General features: G+C 29.5%; 3 protein-coding genes across 3 annotated transcripts in view; 1 reads left to right on the top strand and 2 right to left on the bottom strand.

Moving 5' to 3' along the window:
• Nucleotides 1-762: 762 nt before the first annotated feature.
• RpS3A (ribosomal protein S3A) lies at nt 763-4,951 on the top strand. The gene is made up of 5 exons (XM_018545965.1): nt 763-911; nt 2,085-2,188; nt 2,610-2,932; nt 4,095-4,256; nt 4,743-4,951. Exons 1-5 carry the CDS (start codon nt 850-852, stop codon nt 4,893-4,895), a joined length of 804 nt encoding a protein of 267 aa, XP_018401467.1. The 5' UTR covers nt 763-849; the 3' UTR covers nt 4,896-4,951.
• Nucleotides 4,952-5,018: 67 nt separating this feature from the next.
• Nucleotides 5,019-12,253, bottom strand: LOC108778704 (putative fatty acyl-CoA reductase CG5065). Its single transcript, XM_018545950.1, has 8 exons — nt 12,026-12,253; nt 8,068-8,231; nt 6,552-6,687; nt 6,285-6,484; nt 5,952-6,204; nt 5,684-5,874; nt 5,337-5,594; nt 5,019-5,267 (listed from the first exon to the last, which is right to left on the bottom strand). Exons 1-8 carry the CDS (start codon nt 12,236-12,238, stop codon nt 5,129-5,131), a joined length of 1,554 nt encoding a protein of 517 aa, XP_018401452.1. The 5' UTR covers nt 12,239-12,253; the 3' UTR covers nt 5,019-5,128.
• Nucleotides 12,254-21,139: 8,886 nt separating this feature from the next.
• The window catches only part of LOC108778596 (putative fatty acyl-CoA reductase CG5065), a 13,368-nt gene continuing 10,600 nt past the window's right edge, over nt 21,140-23,907 (bottom strand). Inside the window, exons 4-7 of the mRNA XM_018545817.1 lie at nt 22,407-22,671; nt 21,824-22,126; nt 21,536-21,743; nt 21,140-21,440 (exon numbers count right to left, since the gene is read on the bottom strand). Of these exons, the coding sequence (XP_018401319.1) occupies nt 21,140-21,440; nt 21,536-21,743; nt 21,824-22,126; nt 22,407-22,671 (1,077 nt within the window). The remainder of the gene's footprint in view (nt 21,441-21,535; nt 21,744-21,823; nt 22,127-22,406; nt 22,672-23,907) is intronic.

Below are 23,907 nucleotides of genomic sequence, written 5' to 3'. Positions count from 1 at the left end.
GTGTGTGTGTATTTGAATTATTTAAATAAAAAAAAAGATTGAGCAGTTATTTAATATTATTTATTATTTTAAAATAAAAAAATTTTCTGACTTATATTTCTAATTTAATATTTTGAGTTTTTGAAATCTCAGGAACAATTACGTTTCATATTATTTAATATTTATTACAAATATACGTTTCAAAAAGAAATGACCAGTAGAGCTAAGGTACAGATCAAGCTGTACCTATCTACACGAGCCATGGTGAGATGAGCGGTGACTGTTCGCTCTTCACCCGTGTGAAGCTGGCCTTCCAGTATTAAAAAATCGATTCTTTTCTTCATGCATTTGTTTGCTGATCGTTTATTCACGAATTCTCAGTTGGAATTTTCGTTTGCTCACCCTTAGTTCAAAAGATTTATGATCAAACTAACGATGAGCAAACGAATGCATGAAGAAAAAAATCTTTTTTTTAATTCTCGATACCAAAACTTAATTTTCTTGTATCTTTTAAATTAAGGGTGAGCAAACGACAATCGATTGATTGTCTGTCTTTATTCGTCTAACGGATCGATAATAATGGACTTAGGGAAGATTCGAACCAAAAAATCATGGACATTACCGACACGATCGTGGACATTGGCTACATAGTTCATTGTCCACGTTTTGTGGACATAGAGGCGCTTCAAAATAAAGTTGCATAGAGTTCCTCTAGTAAAAAGTTGCAGCTATATCCCGGGCATGGCCGCTCTCAGGCTTCTCTCTGGTATTAGCACTCTCTGTTCGTTTGTGGCCTGTGTGTGTTCCGTTTGACGGTATTGACGGCAAGTTTGGTTAGGGAGCGTGTCTTTTCATCTGCGATACGCAGTCATGGCGGTAGGCAAGAATAAGGGACTTTCGAAAGGAGGCAAGAAGGGCGTGAAGAAGAAGATGTAAGTAAAATATTTTGCATCTCGATTGTAGCTGGAACTTTTATGTTTATAAAAAGTTTCTCATCGAGTTGCTATTTTGCGCGATGCCTTTGGTTATGTCGGATACTTGCATGTCCACCGAGTGCCGACGCGTGCAACGATGCATATGTGCTGTTACGAATATCACTATGCTCTACTGTATTATTTTTTCTTTAATTCGATGTAATAACGTAACTGCATCTCATCTGTTCGCATTGTTTGCACTTTTTTCATTCAACATTCTTGGCTGTCTTCTTTTCGACATACAAATTTATATTTATCTTATTTTAAATTAACTCCGACATTTTTGGAGATTTCAAGCAACACGAACTAAGTATCTTATTGTCATGTGCGCTAAAAATTATAATGATAAAAGTCAACTGACATGTAAGATTTTCAATCACATGAATCCTAACTTAATCAACTTATGCCCATTTCCACTAATGCAGATTAATTTTAATCTCGGTTCAATTCGCTTTTAATCTTTTTCTAATTCTAAAAATTAGAAAAAGATTAACAGTAGGTTAAACCGAGATTAAAGTTAATCTGCATTGGTAGAAAGAGGCATTAGTGTGTAAATTGTTTAAACTGATAAGGAAAAAAGTGATTGAATTGTTGTATTTTTAAATTTTGGAGGATATACTTGTTTAATTATTTAGTATTAATCAATTTGTAGTTTCTTTTGATTACTTGAGTAAATGAATTTAATTTTCTATTTTCCACAGTCCTAGTGAAAATTTTCTTAAAACGTTCTAAAATTTCTCATTTTATGATATTGAAAGAGACCTTTCAAAATTTGAAGGAATTTAAAGTATTTTTTAAGAAATCCTTTATAAATTAAAATGAAAGATTTTTATTATATAAAATATTAATAAAACTTTTTCTTTAGAAAGGACAATCTTCCTAATGTTATATATAGAATATAGATAAGGCATTCATAATTATATAACTTTAGGATAAACTGAAAACATCTTAAGTTACTACTAATTATATTTCTATTTTAATATTTTTATATGCAAAATAACTAGAAAAATCATATTATGTAAAAAAAATTATGAGTTTATTTAAAAAAGTAAAAGTGACCTTTATATCTTTTTTCATCTAAAAAAAGTAAAATATGTAAATATCTTTCTCATATGAATGCTATTATTTCAGTGTGGATCCTTTCACTCGCAAGGACTGGTATGATGTTAAAGCACCGTCTATGTTTGCCAATCGGCAAGTTGGAAAAACCTTGGTTAATAGAACTCAAGGAACAAGTAAGATTCTTTTTTGTTAAGCTTTCTAATTAAAACTGAATATCTTTCTGTATGTAAATTATATATTGCGTATAGCTTGTTTCAGTTTTTCTTAATTAGCGAATACATTTACTGTCTGTTGTAACTGACTTTCATGCTAAGTAAAATTATTTTGTAATAAATGCAACAAAATTAAGAAACTAATTATAATAAATATAAATATTTACTTGTTTACTTACAGTGTACTATTTATACTTTTTCATTTTTATTAAATGTAGTTATTTTAAAAATATAAGTAATTGCATATATGTATATATTAATTATGGTTAAATTAATGGCTGTCATGATATAAATTAAAAGTTTAATGTTAATTATTAATATTTTTGTGACTGTATTACATATATTAAATTATTTTTTATAAGATATTTATTTAATTCTTCAGAAATCGCTTCGGAGGGATTGAAGTTCAGAGTATTTGAAGTGTCTCTGGCTGACTTACAAAGCGATCAAGATGCAGAGAGGTCCTTCCGAAAATTCAGACTGATTGCTGAAGATGTTCAAGGTCGTAACGTATTAACTAATTTCCACGGAATGGATTTGACAACTGATAAACTTAGATCAATGGTAAAAAAGTGGCAAACTTTGATCGAAGCCAATGTGGATGTAAAGACCACAGACGGCTATTTGCTTCGAGTTTTCTGTATTGGTTTCACAAATAAAGATCAGCTCAGCACGAGGAAGACATGTTATGCCCAGCATGCGCAGGTTCGTATTTCTAAATGATTTGTTCCATGTTGTATGCAATTCCATTATCCATTTTAACTTTCTCAATAGTTGAATGGAAGGAGATATTGCATATATCAATGCAGTCTCTTACCACACTACTTTTATTTTTAACAAGTAGTGATATAGGAACATGCTACACAATATATGTCATATATAATAGATTAAAATTTTTATTATTTAATTGCAGACATTTATAAAGACATTTATATCTTTATTCACAGGATATTAATTTTATTTTGTAAGAATATATATATATTACCTTTTTAGATTTTTTGAACATAACTTCTATTAAAGTGAATTTAATGTACTTAAAGGAGGATGTCAAAAAGGAGTCAGTTTCTTTCTAAAAGGGTGTAAAACTAGGAGAAATAGTATCTTTTATAGATTTACCTTCTGGATATGATAAAATTATTAAAAAATTTGTAGCATTTGGAGAACATTTCAAAAATTGCATATGAATATGAAGTATTTATCCAAATTTCAATATTTTTGCTTAATTTTTTAGGTATCTTTAAACAATATGAATTTTTTAATAACTTTATCGTATTTAAATCAAAATCTACAAAAATAATTCTTTACTTACATCTTTTCAATGAAAAATAGCTTCTTTTTAACATCTTTCTTTTATAATAGGCATCTGATTGTAGGTGTACTTTGTATATGAGTAATGAAGTTTAATTTCAAGTTTTGTAACTGAAAAGAATTACTTAAATTTTTTATTTTACCTTTAGAGTGAAATAAAAAGAAATCTCATACATCTGTGTCCAAATATATTCGATACATTCGACACAGTAGCGTCTCGGCACTAAAACATTATATTTAATAACTAGTTTTGTCAGAAAACCCTTCTGGTATTTTTTTATTTAACTTGTCATCTATGATATAATTTCTCATCTGAGATACCGAAGGGTTTGCGGATTATCGCCATGTTGTGATTTATTGTTAATACCAATTTTTCGTGAACCTTAACATTCATATTATCAGGGTGAAAGAAGTGGTAAAGTAAATGGTAAAATTCACGAAATGTTGACATTACTAATAGAGACCTGCAAACCCTTTGGAACTTCCAAAGAAAATACCTATGAAAGGCCTCAAAAGGCTTAGTATCAATTTCTCATCTATAACATATGGCTCAATTTAGGTAAAGAAAATCAGACAGAAGATGGTTGAGACCATTACGGAAGATGTTACCAAAACCGATTTGAAAGGCGTGGTCAGTAAACTACTTCCGGATGCCACAGCTAAGGACATCGAAAAAGCCTCGCAGGGCATCTATCCTTTGCACGATGTTTATATTCGTAAGGTAAGTAATAACAATATGGATACAATTGCAAAAATAAAATATAATCATTTTTTAAAATAAATATTAAGGATCAACAGGAGAGTTATGAAATTTCCGCGTTGTAGATGCGATATTTGTAATAAAAATAATTATCTGCAATCTCCACTATAAAGCAATATTAGAAACAGAGAAAAATAAAATATTATTTTGATATTTTATTCGATCTGCTACAGTGTAGTTAAGATATAATAAGATAATCTTATTTATTATAATATTTTAACGACTAAATTGCAAATTTCTATTACAAATTTCGTAGTTTTTTAAACTATAAGCTGAAAATGTTTTATGGCAAAATATGACTTCTATATAGAAAGTACAGATATGTGTTTTCACCGTGAATAAGGTGTAGATAATAAGTCATAATTGGCCCGTCACGCTTGTTGATCCTTAATAATGTTAATAGAATGTTAAGAGTTGTCACTAAGCAAGAGGATATAATTTTATTAGGTAAAAGTATTGAAGAAACCACGCTTCGAGCTTAGCAAATTATTGGAGTTGCACGGAGATGGAGGTGGTAACAAGAGTGAAGAGGCCGGAGATAGTGGTTCTAAGATAGACAGACCAGAAGGTTATGAACCACCAGTACAAGAGTCTGTTTAAAGATGAGTGTTTCAAAATCTTTCATAAAAATAAAACTCAGAAAATTGTGTAAATAACACATTTATTCACATTTTTTTACCCGTATTTAGTTCACACACTACAGCTTGCAGTGTGTACCACAAATTACCACTATATACTTAACCCCTATTGCGTCCTTGAGATTAAATGGTAGAATTGATAATTGGATCGATAAGCTTTCCGTTGATCGGTCAGAACAATTCTACTTACTTAAATTATAAATTCATTAATTCTTTTGTAATATATGTTACACTGGACGAAAGCAACGTTCTAAAACTTTCACTCCATGATGCTAATAGGTATATAATAAACACAAAGAAAAGTATCTTCGTGATTACATCCACCCAATACATACTGTAACAAAAAAAAAGACATTAGATTGTTGTGCACAAAAAAGTGATTTTTTCCTTATTTCAAACTTACACTCTCAAATGTCGACGAGCAGCAGGTAGTGTTTCTGGCATCTCTTTTAAGATATAAATTCTAGCGGCTCGAATGCAATCTTCGAAGTATACATCTATATCCAAGTCTTTGCCATGCACTTGATAGTTTTTACATTCTGTGCTGTTAATCTTCGCCCGTATGTCTTCAACGTGCTTATTTTCGAAATCCCACTGATTATTAGCATAATACTCAAAAACTTCAAATCCTTTGTTTATACGGCGTTGTATATGGCACATGCTGTGATACAAACAAGTGTATATGAACAAAATGAATGAACTTGTGGAAATACTCCTTGTACATTGATTTAAACTCTCGCAGCGACTTACATCGGTTTATATCCTGCCAGAAAAAGAAGTGCATCGATAATATAAGCCGGAATCATGTGAAAGAGCAATATACAAATATTGTGCATTAATCGCGATTTTTTCAAGCTACCACCTGGATACCAAACGACTCCATTTAGAGGTATCCTTTCCGTAATCTTTCGACCGCGTTCTATTATTTCTGCCCAGGTAACCTGTAGACAAAGATAAAAAACTCGTTTCGATATTATTAAAAAATGCACATAACAAACATTTATTATTTTCTATTTACTTTAATCTCGGCACTACTCGTCATATTAAAAACACGTTTTCCGTAATCCTTAAAGTAAATAAAATTCCATGTAGCAAGGAGAAGACCATTGACGGCAATATCGACAGGTAGATAATCAGCGTAACCGTTTTCATTACAGAACATCGTTCTGATTACTCCCTTGCCAGCGCCAATTAAAAGACCGGTAGGTCCATTGATATTGTCTGTCCATCCAGGTATCGGTTCCTTCCAGATAGGAATAATTACGCTTGGCCTAATAAATGATAAAATTGAATAACAGAAGTATTTCATATTCATTATCCATAAATTTGAACGAGACTTTCTCGTTTGTACCTCATAATTACTGTCGGGATATGTGGCATAGATTCTTCGACAAGGCTCTCCGATAATGCCTTAGTGAAAGCGTAAGTATTAGGTAGTTTCCCTAAGATTTTGTCCGTCATTGCTTCGACTACGTCATCGTCCATCCATTCGACGCATTTGATTACTTGATGAGGATCCGCAGGCGGGGGATACGTTTTCTCGCACAAAATCTATCAAAGCCAGTTCTTATTTAGCATTTTCTAAGCATCCGGATATGCATGTTCAGAACCTACTCACCTGTTCTTCGAGATGACAATAGGCTGTGCTGATGTGAATAAACACAAGTAAATGCTTCATTTCTTTGGCTAGCTCTAACATCAGTTTCGTACCGCGTGTATTTAGCAGTACTGCTCTCTTCAACAGTTCATCGAATCTGCAAGATTATGATGAATATCATTAGTCCATGAATCGAATGAATCGTGTTTTTGAGAGTTGTATATAATCGACCTAATTATAAAGCAACATGTCCTGATTGAAAATTTTCTTAGAATTCCTTATATATATTTTTTATAGTAAAAAATTTCTACTTTTTTAACTTTACAGAAAATTTCTCAAATTTTTATATATTAATCGAGACATTTTAGAATTACGTTAATTAGAATATTTCAGATTTTTGAGAGTCTATACCTTTTCTAAATTTTTTTATATATGTGGAATTTGAATTTCAAACATATGCTAAGATTCTATACTTTCTGAAGAAAATGTATAAAATACTGAAGAGAAATGTAAAATATTTTTTAAAAGTCCTAAATATTAAAATATGAAAAATTGTTTAAATCATAATGAGATGTAAGATTTTTTTTATAATTTTTAGGATTTTTCGTATAATTTTTCAGAATTTCTGTGAATTGTATAACTTTTTAAAATATTTTGTAAATTATATTATAAATGAAATATCTCTTCAAACCGTAGTGTAAATAGTTAAATATACAACTAGGAAACCGGTTAAACTGGATTTTTATTACAGACTAGAAGAATCAAGCTCATAATTTGGCTTCTCGTAAAATTCAAATCTTTTTTCAACTTTCTTCAACTTTGCTTCTACGTGATACTCTTTTATAATTTCTCACCATTTTTCATTTTTTTAATTCTGATAAAAAATTTTTCAATTATATGTACAAAATGATTAATTAGAAGGGGTTCGTTGTTAGAACCAATTTAACTCTTTTCTATCAGATATCGCATTTGTATAATTTTGAAAAATATTTTTTTAATATTATGAAAACTTTTTTATCAAGGTGATCTAAATAAAATTCTTCGAGAAATTTTCATAATTTATGCAGTCATGAAATTTATGAAACAGAATGTGAAGTAAGAAAATGTGGTATTACATAGATTTTTTATAGAAACTGATTTTGAAAAATACTCGGAGAATGCCAGCGAAAATATAGAATCTGTTAACGGAATGAGACGATAGATTGACCGTAGAAATCTAACGAGCAGGATTTATCGTTTCGTAACCATTTAATGTGACATATTCCATTTAAATGATTACGAAATGACACATTTTACTCGATTTCCGCTGTCAGATTATATCTGCGGAACAGAGAAGTTTAATGTGAACCAATTTAGAGCAATACCCATGAAATCTTATTTTGTACAAATTGCTAGACATTTTGCTTACTGAATATTTTTAAAACTGCATTTTTTAATTAAAGATATAATAATTTAAGTACAAAGAAATTTATATCGTCGCCAAATCTAAAATTACTTCAGAATCGAATTAGAAGCATCTTATTTTCAGTATCAATACCTAACGGTAGCTGCTCCGTGATACACAATGTTAACATTCTCGATAAGTATCTTTCTGTCTTCCGGTGATAATCCAAGTCCCGGCAATGCCACATCTCCGCTAATGGCCGTTACTGCTTTCTCAAGCGCCGGCAATCCTCTTTGAGATCTAACTTTCTCGAAGAGCTGTAATTTTAATTTAAAGTGAATTGTTTATTATTCGCCAGTTGTTCGAAGGTCATACGTAATCGTAATTGCAAGAACAAGGTAAGAGTATAAATGCGCAATCCGAAGAGATTATTATATATACAAAATTATATATACAAAAAAGTCCTAGAGAATATAAGTGATGTAGACCATTAATGTACCTACTGTTACGTCACTATTGCGTAGATATAAGAATATAGCTATTCTTGGCACTAATTTGTGGTTAAATTTATATATATGAACCGTTTTTTTTTTTAATAATGTTGCAATTAATTAAGATAATATATAACAGGTTTTTTTTTAGATAATAACGCTTAAGTTCAAAATATACATAGAAAGAACGATTTTGCTAAAGTATCTAAAAATTTAGCTAGATACAGATTTAAAAATAAAATTTTGTTAAACACTATTAAAATAATATATAAGACATTTAAGGCCATCACACGTACAAAAATTTTAGTAGTAATCGTAAGGTCTTAAGCAAATCGGCCAATCACAGTTTAGCGTATTAAAATTTTAGATCGTAATCTTGATTGTGATTGGTCGATTTGCTTAAGACCTTACGATTCTACTAAAATTTTTGTACGTGTGATGGCCTTTAAACTAGTTAACTAAAGTATCAAAATTTTTTACAGTATTGTTCATTATATTTGAGCGTCCTACTTAATTATTTTAACTTTAATTGGTTTAACAAAATTATTTTCAGATCTGTTTTTTATCTGACTAAATTATTAAACATTTTAGGAAAACTATTCTTTCTATGTAAATATATATATATATATATATAAAGAAATCTGTTGTACGCATAATATTATGCACAATATTTTCCTACTTTTAATGATTTGATTTTAATGCCTATTTTATATACATTTCACCAAATTAAACGACCTTAAATCGATTTCTATCGACTTTTTATTAATTTTTTAATATATTTCTCAGATTAATAAATAAATACGTATTTACCCAATAAAAAGTATCTAAAATCGGATCATAAGACGTTTTTTGCGTTTAAAAGACGACTTAAAGACATCTTATGTCATAATTTTAGACTTTGTATTGTTTGGACAGCTTTTTTAAATTTTTTTTAGATTTTTATCTCAGTTTCTAAGATATGTCTTTTAATATCTTCAATTTTCTAATTTCTTTATTTGGCAAAAGCATTTAGAGTTGAGTATAATTTCTATTTAAATCACTGAAAAATAAAAAATAATCAAATTGCTCGTCTTAAAATTTTCTGTTAGGGAAATAATGAAATAAAATAGAAAAGAGGATACAAGTTTGATTTCATAGAAATTAAATCATGTAAAAGAAACATTATATATGTATGTAATTATTAATTATATATGCGTACAACATATTTCTTAAACGTGTTCTTGAACTTCGAACTCACATTACCAGTTGATAAAGAAAAAAATCCTGGTATATATTAATTATCTTAACTGGTTGTAACATGATATAATATATATATATATATATATATATATACACACACATATACAGGTCTATATATAGGGTGTTTTATAATTTATGACCAATTAGAATTATTCCTTAATGATAAACATCGAAAAATCCTAAAAAGTTTTTCTCTGGTAGTCATTATTAACAAATGAGATATTATAAAATAAAATCCAATTATGTGCCGTTCTTTATAAATATACGTTGAAAAATTGTGAAGTAGATTATAACTAGTTTTTTTGACAATAGATGTCTAATAAAGATCATAAAAATAAAATCTAATAAAACCTTTGTTTCTTATAGACATCATTAGATGTAACTTACGTGTACATCACTCTAATATGACTTTCACTTTTTTATATAATTAAGAATTATAGTTAAAAGTATTGTACTATGTTAACGATATTCCATTTTGCTAAGAATATATGATAATTATATAGCAAATGAATAGATTCTATAATATATCTATACTTTGTGCATAATTGAAAGCCACCGTATCTATCATCAATTTTTCACGATAATTGTTTCACGCAATACTATTGAATGAATTAGTGATTTCGAACAAAGTGCGATGTAAAGTGTTCACCGTGATGTGGAGTACAAGGTTATATATTTACGCGTAAAATATAATAATCTACATTTACGTATATTATAGTGTATACTATGTAAATTATTTTGTTTTTATTTTATTTTATATTTTATCTATATAAACAATCTTCGGATTGTTAAAAAGCCTATATTCTTAAATTGCACTAAAACTTTCATCTCGCTTATATATTTTAAATATTAAAATCAGATATTTAAAGTAACATGTCGTATGACCATTGACAACCGCGATTCTGAATTTCTTTTGCAGGATTTGCTTTCATATGATTTATTATACTTATACAATATTTAGATTCTTCTATACATATAAGAAAGAATTTAGCGATTTATTTTAAAATCAGTTTTAGAGTTTAATGCAGTTTTGTTTTATGTTATTGTAACGCCAGATTATAACGTCGAGTTTTGTTTACATGTTTAAATGATTGATTTTTAATACATTTTGACTTCAATATTTTGCATATACAACGTTCTAACCAGCGTGACTATTTGTGGATTTAGGAAACAATATACATTTAAAATATTTGATCTAATTTTTACTATAACAAAATTACGATCGCAGCAATAATATTTTAATTATGTATTGATTTTAACTTTTTAAATTGTAATTGATGTTAACATTGAGAATGACCTGATTAGGATTCTTGCTTGACTCTATCTTGCTTTTCTAATTTTGTAATTATTTCAGCCCTTTTACTTTTTGAAAATTAGATATATCATATTCAATAATCGTATATAGAACAATTACTTTTTTCTATACTGTATGGTCTAATTTATAATTTGTATATTTTATATTGCTGATCCTGTTCATAGCAAAAAATTTGTAATCTTTTACATAAACGTAATCTCTAAAATATACAGCACAATTCTCTCAGCATTAGTCAAATTTTTAAATTAATAAAATCTAATCTAGTTTGTTGTATTCAAATACTTGCCGATTGTAGCTGTGAATCCTGTTAAAGATTTTTTATAATAACCGTTTCTCTTTTTCTCTTTCAGGTGAAACAGTTATAACCCGGAAAATTATATTCTAATGATGTCTAATTTATAGAAATTTTAATGGACAGGCACACGCGTACGCGCACGTATAAGGCATGTTTACGGTATTGCGTTAAATTTGAAAGACGTGACATAACACACGGCGCGAAATGCGCAATCCGTACTTTCACCAAGACCAGCAGGAGCGCGCGATACCAATAATCACCATCTCTTCCTCGCAATATTTTCGAGTCGGGGCCTTGACTCGCTTTCTTTCGTCACATAGATGGTTTGGTGGCAATCCGAACTGATGCTGTCCGGTTTATTACACTTTCACTGGTGAATTTCATTTAAGAAATATCCAAAGCGCGCGGTGTAAGAGGAAACACACGTTGCTCAGCGTGAACATTCTCAGCTGCACCTTGTACTATCGTCGTATAGCAACAATGATGCAACCCGTAACGCGCAATAGCAAAGTCATAGTCACGCACTTTCTCTTTTTGGTGCCTCAGCTCGAGAGAGACCAAGGTGGAACGTAAAGTTTTCCGGGTATTGGATGAAGTAAGCTAGATCGCTGGGATCGCGTATATGTCTGAACGTAATCCTGCCGCACAATTAGTTAGTCGACAAGAATTCTTTTTTTGTATAACTGACATGGTATTTCGTGCACCTTTTTAATCAACTCTTTTAGAAAGTATAAAGAATTTCTTTTTTTTAAAAGCGATCTTAGAACTTACCGGAGAATTGAATATTTCGTCCAGCCGGTGCTTAGGATCTTTACCCTTCTTCGGTCTGACGAGCATATAGATGTGCCCTATATCGGGCAGGCTCCGCAGAATCTTCTCGATTAGTACTTTTCCTAAAAATCCTGTGCCGCCCGTTACAAATATCTTGCGGCCAACGAGAGTCTCGGCTATTCTGTCGATTTCCTCTGTTTTACTTTGCTCCATCGCGACTGAGCGAATACGATCCTTTAAAAATTGTTCTAAAATGCAAAGAAAAACACTTCGCGAATAATTGTATTGACAATATCGTTCGTCGGAATAATTTCATCGGAAAAAATTTTCTTCGGAATCCTCATGCACATATTGGACAAAAGAAATTATTATATTCACATTATACGGAACGGAAAGCTATCTAGAACATATTGCGCGATGCATAATTATACATATAGCAGTTGTATGACCGACAGACGCGCTCGTTTCGCTTTACAGGCTAATTAACTATTGCGCGATTGCACACAATCAAGCCGAGAGAAATATCGTAGTTATCAAAATTGGATCGTTGTACATTTTCGCAACTCGGTGTACGTACATTGAATATTTATAGAGCCTATTAATAATTATAGGCGATTGCAAACAATAGTCACTTCCGTAGCAAATAATGGAAATATATTTTTCAAGACTAATAATTACCGGATGACAGTAGATATACATTATTATATATATTGTACACAAAACTCACTTTGCGAAAACTAGTTGTTTATTTCGAATCAAATGTTTCTTTATTATCAAGAAAGATAAATTATCGATGAATTGAAAATTAAAAAAAAAGTTTTTTCCTAGTTTCTTATTTCTATAAAATGAGAAAAAGCTCTAAAAGGTTCTCGAATCAAATAATGTAAAAAAAAAATAATGATAAAACAAGAAATTTAGAGTTAATAAGAATTTACTGTAATGCAATTGAAGCGCTAATTAACTTGTGTTAAAAAAAAGTATTTATTCAAAATAATTCAACATTTTTACTTCACTTTGAATCATCTTTAATAACAATATTAACAGTTATAATAAAAATAGATAACTATATTTTTTATTTTGATAGAAGAAAATATTTTGGTATGATATATTTTTTTATAAAGTAAAATATCTAATCTTTTTTTACAATTATAAAATATAGTTATTTATATGATCTAAAAATGATCATTCTTTGTTCTATAAATTTTTGATATTTTTTTAAAATTAAAACCAGAGAGCTTTTATAGAAAAAATTAGTTATTTTGCTTCTAAATATTAAGTTTGTTATACACAAATTTCAGAGGAACGTTTTGATTAAATAAGTAATAAGTATAATATTCTTTGTTACAGAAGTATTTTTATCAATGTGGATTATGTCTATTGAAAAATACTAGCTGCATAAGAATTATTGCTCAAATTTATTCACAATATCGAAAATGCCTTTAATTAAAAATATATGTAATATCCAAAAGTCTTGTATTTCTTTAATGAAAGAAATGAAGTCTCCAAAGAATATTAAAAAGAACAGTAATTAAGAACTAGAATTTTTAATTCAAGAAATTTGATTTAAAAAAATAAAAAGATAAGACATTATTTTTATAACTTGTATAAATTGCTAATAAAATTAATGTAAAAAGTGATATTAATAAAAAAACAAAATGAAGATAATAGCTCAATTATTTTTGAAATCGTAGCACATTCATCGAAAGTGTATGACTTAAACTTACGATATTTCTGAATTTTGTTAGGTATATCTTAATTTGTGTGTGGAGTCAGAACAGCACATTATTGAATTGATCAAGACGACATTCTCGAAACAGTCACAAAAAGTTGAGACTTCTTCCATTGATTGCGTTATATATAACATATAATGTTACTACATGATACACGGATAGTTGTGTAATTTTATTCCAAGTATCGGTGTTTCTTTTGATCTTATGTACGTAACATTGAAATGTAATGTTCTTGAACGTGATTTAAATGTAACACTCGTTTATAAAAACACGATGCAAATTTAATTTAACATAGATATCGTATCGTAATGAGGGCGTTTCTTTTCACTCGCGGGAAAATTTTAATATGAAAGTGCGCATAACTTTATTTAAACAGTATAAAAAATTAATTTTCCACAAAATAGGCAATAAGAAAAAATGTCTTTATATAAAGAAAAATTCCCTAAAACTCGTGTCCGATTTATTTGAGACCAAATTAGGCACGTGTGCGGCGTCACTTCTTACCGTTGCGTTTCGTAGTACACGCACTCACCCACGATCGAGGGATCAGGAAAAGAGACGCGGCTAACAATGAGCGTGAAGCGTGCGTTACAATCGGATCGAAGGCCCGGGATTATCGATCGCCCGTTGCACTTACCGCGAGAAGAAACGGTCGGCGAATGAATGCGACGTGAGCTCGTGGTAGGAACTGTTTCAGCCGTGGTGCTCGGCATCGGATTCAGCCATGCTCAGTCGAGTGAACCGGTCGTCGTAGACTGGGAAAGTACCATGCCGAATCGGCTTGATGCTTTCGCATTTATTTTCTTAGCGAATCGCAACACACACACACATGCACGCATGCATTCGCGTATCCCTACACACATGGGTTTTACCCACAAACCTAATCTTACGCAACCACATATACACGAATCTACGAATCACGCTTGTTTCAGCTATAGTCTTACAAACCGGACCTCATTTCTAAGCGTGTCTTCGAAAGAAATAAAAAGAAGACTTATTAAAATACTACTCCGTCGAATTAAATTATTCTTATAGTCCGCGATGCCAAAATCGCCGAATTGCATTTTTGGGCGACAATAAGAACAAGAAGATGAATTTCACGTCTGCTTTCGTATATTTTAACTTCTTGCGTTGTATATGCATAGCCTTTTTCCTGAGATTACGAAAACTACAATGATACAACCGCTATTTATATAAGTACTCTCTAAATCTTTTGGAGTGAAATCTCATTCCAAAAGACTGAAAATTGGGTTAATCTTTTGTGAAAAAAGAATGAATACATTTTCACTCTTGAAGAAAGGAGGCAGATGTTCACTCTTTTTTTGGAGAAAAATTTAACTCTTTTGGAATGAAAGTTACTTCAATGAATATATATAAAATCTCATTTAAAAAAAAGGAATGAGATTTCATCCCTTTACCTTTGGAATGAATCTCACTCCAAAAGAATGAAAATCTGCTATTCTTGTTTAAGAGTGAAAAATGTTCACTCAAGGTTAAATTTTCACTCCAAACATTTAAAAAATATAAAAAAAGAAAAAGAAAATGTCTCTCATTTTTGGGAAAAAAAACGCCTTTGCATCAAAGTGATCTTTATACGCACTTCCTTTGTCAATTTGACAGAATTAGAAGAAAAAATTTAAATAAATGACAAGTTTCTAACATTAAAACTGCAACCAAGCGAAGGAAAACTATAATAAATAATAAGTATGTGTGCATTTGTAGTCTTGATCTTTTGACAAAGATGTTTTCCTTTTTTTGGAATTTTGTTGCAGGAAAACTGAAATGGCTAATAGAAAAAACTAATAAATGCTATTTAGTATAAAACTAATAAAAAATTAATACAAATCTAATAAATATTATTTAGTATAGGTATACAAAATTGACAAAAAACTAATAAATGTTATTTAATATATATGTATTGTAGTTTCTTTGGAAATAAAATTCCAAATATGGTACATCTTGATTTAAAGTTTTTAACGGAAATAATACAATACTATTTCTTGCTCAAGTAATAATTTCTTTTACGAAAAATTGTGTACTTTTATGTGCTTGTGCAGAAACATATTTCAATTGTTAAAAAATATATTTAAAAAATAGGAAAACAGTACTCTGAAAGAAAAGATTGGTTGCTTCAATAATTTACATAAAATGCTATATCATATTCAGCCAATGTTTTTTCTAGTGTACAAAGATAGAAAAACAGTAATGTAAAGTTTACTCCGACAATGACGATAACTCACAGTATACTTAACTTTTTTATCCGTAAGATTTAATCACGTCAATAAAGTTTAGCACGTGAAGTGCAGTTGAAATACTAATCCGGCTTCGAAATAGTACGAGTATCAATATACCGCGCTACCATATTGTGCTAGATCGACACCGTCTCTTGACCGTCTCACCGTTCATGTCTAATACTTGCAATTAGGGAGTACTAGACTAGGCGCTTTTCAATTACTTAGGACCTCTGTTTATATAACATTTTTTTAGTATAGACATCAGCTCATACATATTATTACAGTTTATGCAGAAAACTCTGTAACTTAATGTTATACATACATATATGCAGAGTGAATTTTAATAGTTGTATCAATGCGTTTTACTATGGCAGATGAATTACTGCAATTGGAAAGAGCATAATCACGCGTTATAAGATGTTCTAAAATCATCAGCTGTTTTACCGACTAAACGCAATAACTGTTATGTAATAATTATTATACTTTTTTCTTCTTTTACATATTAAAAAATCCTTTTTTCAGAATTAAAGCATATGCATTAATACATGTCTGTGAGATGAAATTTATACTCAGAAAAATATTATTCAAATTGACATATATTTTCTTTACTATTACTTCTTAGCCCACAAAATAGCGTCAGAGCTGTTAATATCATAACAACATTAACTTATAATGTGAGAGCTTTGCATTTACTTATGAAATTATAGTCCACAGACTAGTAGTTTACACAAAACAATGTGGAGTTCTTAGAATATATTAGACCTCTAATTATAAAACATTTTTTGAATAGAGGTCTGATATATATTGTTCTATAAAAATTTATATATATGTTTTATGTGTTAAAATAGAATGATTAAAGAAGTCAGTGTACACACAAGATATTCCATATTTTATTTTGATATATCTTTTTTGACATACAGTATACAGAATATTTTCTAAAATATTTTATTAATTATCTTATTGTATTAGGGGATTGCATTAAAAACCGTTGTTCACGTTTAGATGATTCTAGCTGCATATGCTGTGGTCAGAGACATCTGTTACTTATTATATCATTTTGAAGTATGAACATTTCCTACTAAAATTCAGTCAACAGACGCCAACCTTATTTACACATGTGCTTTTTTATAACTGAATTAAAATGAAACGCGATAAGTTGTTTTTCCGATGTGTACTTCTACACTATTTTGATTTGAAAAAAAGTGCAGCTAAAACTCATCGATTGCTTGCGGAAACTTATGGTGAATCTGCTCCATCGGAAACAGTATGTAAAGATTGATTACGATGATTCAAAAGTGCGGTGATTCCACGGTCACAAAGCAATGCTCTGTATTTGATGTGGGATATATGGAGGGTGTCGTGTATTATGAGCTGTTGAAACCGAACGAAACAATCACCACTGAACGTTATATCGACAACAAATTGGAGCGTTTGAATGATAATTTGATGTGAAAATGATTACTAATTGCATTAAATTGTTAAAAGATGATACTTCTACACACTATATCTATGATAACGCTCGGCTCCATGTTGCTATAGCCGTAAAATAAATACTGATGGATCTCGAATGAGAGGTTCTTCCGCACCCAGCGTATTCTCTGAATTTGGCACCAAGCGATTATCATCTGTTCCGATTGATGCAACACGCTCTGGAAGATACACACTTCCGTAATTATAGCGAAGTCGAAAATTGGGTTGCTGAATGGATTAACTCAAAAGACAGATCATTCTTTCGTCGCGGAATTCAACTTTTGCCAGAAAAGTGGCAAAAGTCATAGCTTCTGAGGGAAAATACTTTGATTGAGGTATTCATATATTTTGTTATTGAAATTAAATATTAAAAAAACAGCGGTTTTTAATGCAACCCCCTAATAATACTTTCATTTCACAAATAAATCAGATGAATCAACTATTACGAGAGAAACATTTTGTATTCAAACAAATTGTATTAAAAAATAATATGCATTACACACACGCGCGCGTGCACGCACACACGCACACCATGCACGCATATACATATAGCATTTTTTGAATAATATTACGTATATTTTTTATTATAATGTAATTGGTTTTGTTTCAAAATTATTATTTCAAGATTACGTTTATATAGAATATTTATGTATTGTTTACGTCAAGTTTATACATGAATCTTTCTTATTATATAATACAAATAATATAAAATATGTAAATTATGAACTAGTATTCCAGTAAACAAGATATTGGATTAAAATAGATTGAAATTTTATAGATTGAGATTTAATCCATTTAAATTTATCCGAATGTGTGTGTGTGTGTGTGGATTAAAATAGATTGAAATTTTAATCCATTTAAATTTTTCCGAATGTGTGTGTATACTTCAATATTTATGATCCAATTTCACTCTTTTTTTAGATTCAATTTGTATTAGAAATTGCATATTATTGAAAATTACATATTTTTTATTCAAAATTTTGAATTGAACAGTATTCGCAATGCATTTAAAGAATTGAAACTTTTTTATGTAGAAAAGCATAGAAATGTGTTTCGTGCAATTCCTAGAAATGAATAAATGCATTGAGATTAAAGAAGGATTTATTTCAATCGCAAATGCATACTTATGAAAATTTGAAACCATTTAAATCCATTCTTATTTACTGGGACAATTTATTTAAAGTAATTAACTTTTGAGATTATTAATATATCTGATTTTAATACTGATAAATAAAAATATGTGTAAGCAGGTTAAAAGCAGTCTAATATAAAGTTTAGTCTAATGTAACAACAAAAGCATAGGCTTCGATCTTCGATGATTCATAGATCGTTTGCATAAATGACATATAATTTACATTGTATACATGCATGTAGATGTATATTATTATATTTGCATAAACGAACAAAAAGTTACGCATGATACGAACCTTGTATCGTATATGTATTTTCTTACAACATATAAAATAACACCGATAATATCGTTGAGAATTACAGAATATCATAGAACACAGGTATTATAGTTTGACTTACTCTATATCTGCCGATAATCTGTATTAAACTGTACAAGTATATAAAAAAATTACTAAATTTCTGCCATCATTTTGTATTTATCACATTTTTTTAATGGTATTATTTTCAGCATTTCGCCAATATATCCTGCCAATAACATTAAAATGACGCGCGTTAAAAGATAATACATATGAAAATATAAACGCTTTGCTATTTGGGATTATACATATACTTTCGGTCCATTGTATCAAATCTGTAATTTTGCTAACAAAATTTATAGCAGACATTTTGCAGAATTTGTTCTTGACAGACGTAACGTCTCGATCCGTGACAATGATAAATGTAGCTTCTGTTGAGCGTTATCATCTTAATTGTTGCCTACAAAAGTCTTATTACATTTTAATTATCTCAATTACTTGCAACATAATTGAAAAATAGCTCAAAAATCAACTTATAATTATAATTAAATGCGTGTGTGTATGTGTGCGTATCCCAGACAACATATATCTAATATTTAGTACTATTTATTTTTTACACCTCAGGTGTAAAAATGTTATATAAATATATATATTTTATATAAAATTTATTAGAAGTATTACTAAAATATAAACTCTAATGAAGACCACGAAAACAATAAAAAAATGTTTTGAGAGAGATAAATATTTTGTAAATATTTTATAAATGCTGTCTGGTATATACTTTTGTGTTTTTAACCAAAATGTTAAAAACCTGGTACGCTTATTTAAAAGCAGGCTGAATCAATTGTTATATTTCGATGTTAGTCACTTATTGAGGTATCTGTTCAAAGTGTTTCGATAAATTTGCATTAAAATATTCCAGAATGCAAACTTAACGAACATTAAGATTAAAATATAAGTATATTAAAAGTCGTTAAAATTCCTTTATTAAACTATTCTATAATTGTGAGTTATTATTATTTTTATTATTATTATTAGCACTATTGCATTAAGATATTGTCCAGTGAGAAATGATCATTAATTCGATATTGAATCGATGTCAATTAATCAATGTCGAAATCATTCAATACCAGTAAAAAATAACTATCGATTCGATGTCGAATTGACGGTCATTTTTCACTGTGGTATGAGCATTAGGGTATAATAAGTTTAAGGTATAATGAAGTTTCAAATGTTGGCACATTTCTTTGTTGATAAATCTTACATGAGAACTTTATGATACAATTGCTGTTATATCGTTATTCATGTAACTTACATTATCAACATAAGATAAAATCAACTAGAGAGACATAGATGTTCAAAAAGAAACTAACTCCGTGGATACTTTTTCGAACAAAAAATGTTTATATATAGATATTTTATATAAAGTTTATATAGATGAACATCAAAATACTTTATTTCTATGTACATACAATTTTATAAGTTTTTAAAAAACTTCTCAGATTTTTTGTACGAATTAGACTTGGAATATATTTTAGAAATATCGAGAAAATTTTTTCTAGAATCCGTTGTACATTATAATGTGAATTATCTCATAAATAACAAGAGGATGTTAAATAACATTTTGATGACATCTTAATAACGTCTTAATGACACATTGACATCAATAAGACGTGTCATTAAAATCTTGCTAATTGAGTCTGAAATATTCTAAGATTTTTCATTTTATATATATTGAAGAAACTTTATAAAATCTAAAAAGGTCTAAAATATTTTTTCAGAAATCTTCATAAATTTAAAATATGAAAAATTTAGAAACATAAAAATGAGAATTTTTCTCCAGTAACATTTTGTAATATAAATATCGAAAGAAAAAAAAATTAACTTTTTTTTAGCATAACTACGTTCTATTAATATACGAGTATATCAAGTACAATTATAATCATCTCTATTAGAGGAATAAAGATCTTATATAAATATAGCTTTTTATATTTAGTTTCTAATCGTACAGAGATTCGAATGTTTGAGGGACGAATTATGCAAGATGTCACAGCAATATATTACGTCAAGTTCTGGGTATCAATTATGTAATATTTTCTTTAAAGGAGACATAAAAAGTGAAAATTTGTATGTATGTATATATATACTATATATTATATATACAGGAAAAAATGTTCACTTTTACGTTTTTATCCTAGGAAAACAGTGATTAACTCCTAGATTGCAAAAATTATTAAACAATATTCTATACTCTTATGTACTCGACTGCATTAGCATCGCTATGATGGGCTTAACGGAGATCGTCCAGGTGTATATTATCCAAACAAAGAAAATTCCAAATATTAATTTTAGTAAACAATCAGCAAAATATAGGTATGCAAAAACTCGTCTCGCTCGTGGTAATGTCGAAGGATCATCTTTTAGGCAATATTGTCTCGTACCTAAAATGTATTTTAATATATATTCGTTCCAATGGATAACTTTCGTGTCCATGAAAAATGTCTCTTTATCAGATGGACATAATCGATACTGCAAATTGAGTAGATTGTCATTGCTGCAATTAAATTCAAACATCAGAATATAAAGTATAGATTATTAATTAGTTCATTAAATTGATAAGTTATTTAAAAAAAAAATTCAACTTTTTACCGAAAGATCCACTGCTTCATAGCGTAATATTGAAACAATTCTAACCCGGCATTTACTTTATTTTGTACTCGCACCAGGAAGGGCTTATTTCCAGTCACAATAAGTACACTGTCTAATAGATAAGCGGGTATAGTTTGAAAGAATATGACGGCAAGCCAATGTAAAACTCTGGAGGATGTCATCCTTCCACCGGGATACCACAGCGGTTCTAAAACATGTTGCATATGTTAGATATGTATCATATATTTTTTAATGTAATGTTGTAAACAGCGTTATAATATTCTTTACGAGAAAAAGGGTTCTCGATTACGTGTTTCTTCCCGAGCTCTAAAGCATCACCCCAAGAAATCGCATTTTCCTGGTTCGCTGTGGCGTTTACAAATATTGGTTTGGTAGGTTTCTCCGTTCCGACTTGCCAAGCCAGAGCTATTGTTGCGTTTATAGCCATATCGCAAGGAATTATATCACCCATTAAATCCGCGTTGCAGAGCATGGAGCGTATCACTCCTTTACCAGCGCCGATCATTAATCCGGTTGGACCGTTCATGTTGTCTACCCAGCCAGGCACGGGCTCTTTATAAGATGCTATCACTAAAATTAAATTATTGTCAATATTAATACTATAAATGAGAAGTGGATAATTCCAATAAAAAAGAAATAAAGTATAGAATAAATCTTTCCATTCGAAAGCTTAATTTCTTGTGAAAAAAATTGAGTGTAAAAGTTGGTAGAAAGTTGATAATTCGTTATTTATGCTTTTCATTCTTTTTGTTATTTTCAACTAACTTCTTATATAGAATCACTTTTTTTGCCGATTTTACCAATGATTGAAAATATTGTATTCTTTTTTTTAAGAGGAGAAGGTTCTTACCTATCGACGGACGTATGATTCCTACAGGTAGTCCACATCTCGATACGAAATCTTCGTTGAGTGCCTTGCTGTAAGCATATGTATTTGGTTGGTCGCCCAATAATTTGTATTTCATTACTTCCAGAGCATCATCCGTCATCGTATTCACCATGTGAATAACGTTTTCTGGTGAGATTTTAGTTCGATAAGCGCGTTCCTCCAACACTGATTCACCACATTGGCAAAAAGACGTCGAAATGTGAATAAACGACTCGAGTAGAGACAGCTAAAAAACAAATTATTTTATTACTGTTCTCTTACTTTGTTATCAAGTTCTTTTCTCTAAGACCGAATATACTTTTTTCACAATAAAATTTACAGTAGCGGTTAAAATTAACTTTTACATTACTTGTCAAATTAGTCCATCAAATTGCAAGTTTGATTTATATCAGGGATAGAATATGGAAATAATTTTGTGCTAATATAATTGTATATTTTATAGTTTTACTATTATATAACAATTAATATCTCAACTTAATTAAAATCGCAAAACGCTAAAAATTACATTAAAGAAACATTAAAAATATTGATGTATGTAATATTCTAGAATTCATTCAGAATTCACAGAGTAATCTATTTAAAAAATCAAAAGAAACAGTTTATCTCTGTTAAAAATATTTATGTATGTAGTATTCTAGAATTCACACAGAATGGAAGTAATTTATTAAAATTAAGTCAAAAGAAACAGCTTTGTCTCTGAAAAGATTATGTTCGAGCACTAGTTAATAAAGACTACTCTTAAAACTAATGTGTGTGAATACGTTACGCATAAATTAAATGTGATGCACACTAAACATATACTTCATCACATTACGTTATTTCATTACATTAAAATTTCATAGAGATTTTGCATGATATTTAAATATTTAAATAACATTAAAATATGATTTGAATTTTAAAGTTTAAAAAACCTATTTTAAATTTAAAGTGCTTATTCGTTAAATGTTATTTGATGGTGCTTCACCCACACAACTGCGTTTCAAAATATAATAAAAATAATTTCAAAGTATTAATATTGAAACACAACCAATGAGAAATTGCCTTTAACGGTCGAGCTTAGATCTTAGGTGCTATTATAATTTCATGTGAATTTATATATTACGTATGTAGTCTTTTAAATCGCGTGTCGAACAATTTTTCGGTCTTTAAACGCTACCCCACGAAACTATCGCAATAATATTACGAGTTAAATTATCTACCAATTTAACAATTTTGATGCTCATAGTATCTTGGATTTTAATAATGTTGAATGATATATTAAAATCTGTGAATGAAATATTAAAAATCTGTAAATAATTAATTTATATTGCGAAAAATATTACCTCGGCCGGAAGTCGAACCCGGATCTCTGACATTCCGTGCGAGAGTCCTACCTGCAGTTAGACTACCGAGGCTCGTGCGGAATGTCAAAGATCCGGGTTCGATTTCAGGCCGAGGTAATATTTTTCGCAATATAAATTAT

Source organism: Cyphomyrmex costatus, unplaced genomic scaffold (genome assembly GCF_001594065.2).
Source record: "Cyphomyrmex costatus isolate MS0001 unplaced genomic scaffold, Ccosl1.0 scaffold120, whole genome shotgun sequence".
NCBI lineage: Eukaryota > Metazoa > Arthropoda > Insecta > Hymenoptera > Formicidae > Cyphomyrmex > Cyphomyrmex costatus.
Note: the sequence above shows the minus strand (reverse complement) of the source record. Positions and strands in the feature narration are given on the sequence as shown.

What these genes read in the sequence shown, in the direction of transcription:
- RpS3A (XM_018545965.1), top strand. Translation starts at nt 850, where the DNA reads ATGGCGGTAGGCAAGAATAAGGGACTTTCGAAAGGAGGCAAGAAGGGC. An exon ending in AAGGGCGTGAAGAAGAAGAT is followed by an intron (nt 912 to 2,084) that starts GTAAGTAAAATA and finishes CTATTATTTCAG; the next exon opens with TGTGGATCCTTTCACTCGCA. An exon ending in GTTATGCCCAGCATGCGCAG is followed by an intron (nt 2,933 to 4,094) that starts GTTCGTATTTCT and finishes GGCTCAATTTAG; the next exon opens with GTAAAGAAAATCAGACAGAA.
- LOC108778704 (XM_018545950.1), bottom strand. Translation starts at nt 12,238, where the DNA reads ATGGAGCAAAGTAAAACAGAGGAAATCGACAGAATAGCCGAGACTCTC. An exon ending in ATCCCGACAGTAATTATGAG is followed by an intron (nt 6,205 to 6,284) that starts GTACAAACGAGA and finishes ATCATTTATTAG; the next exon opens with GCCAAGCGTAATTATTCCTA. An exon ending in CGAGTAGTGCCGAGATTAAA is followed by an intron (nt 5,875 to 5,951) that starts GTAAATAGAAAA and finishes CTTTGTCTACAG; the next exon opens with GTTACCTGGGCAGAAATAAT.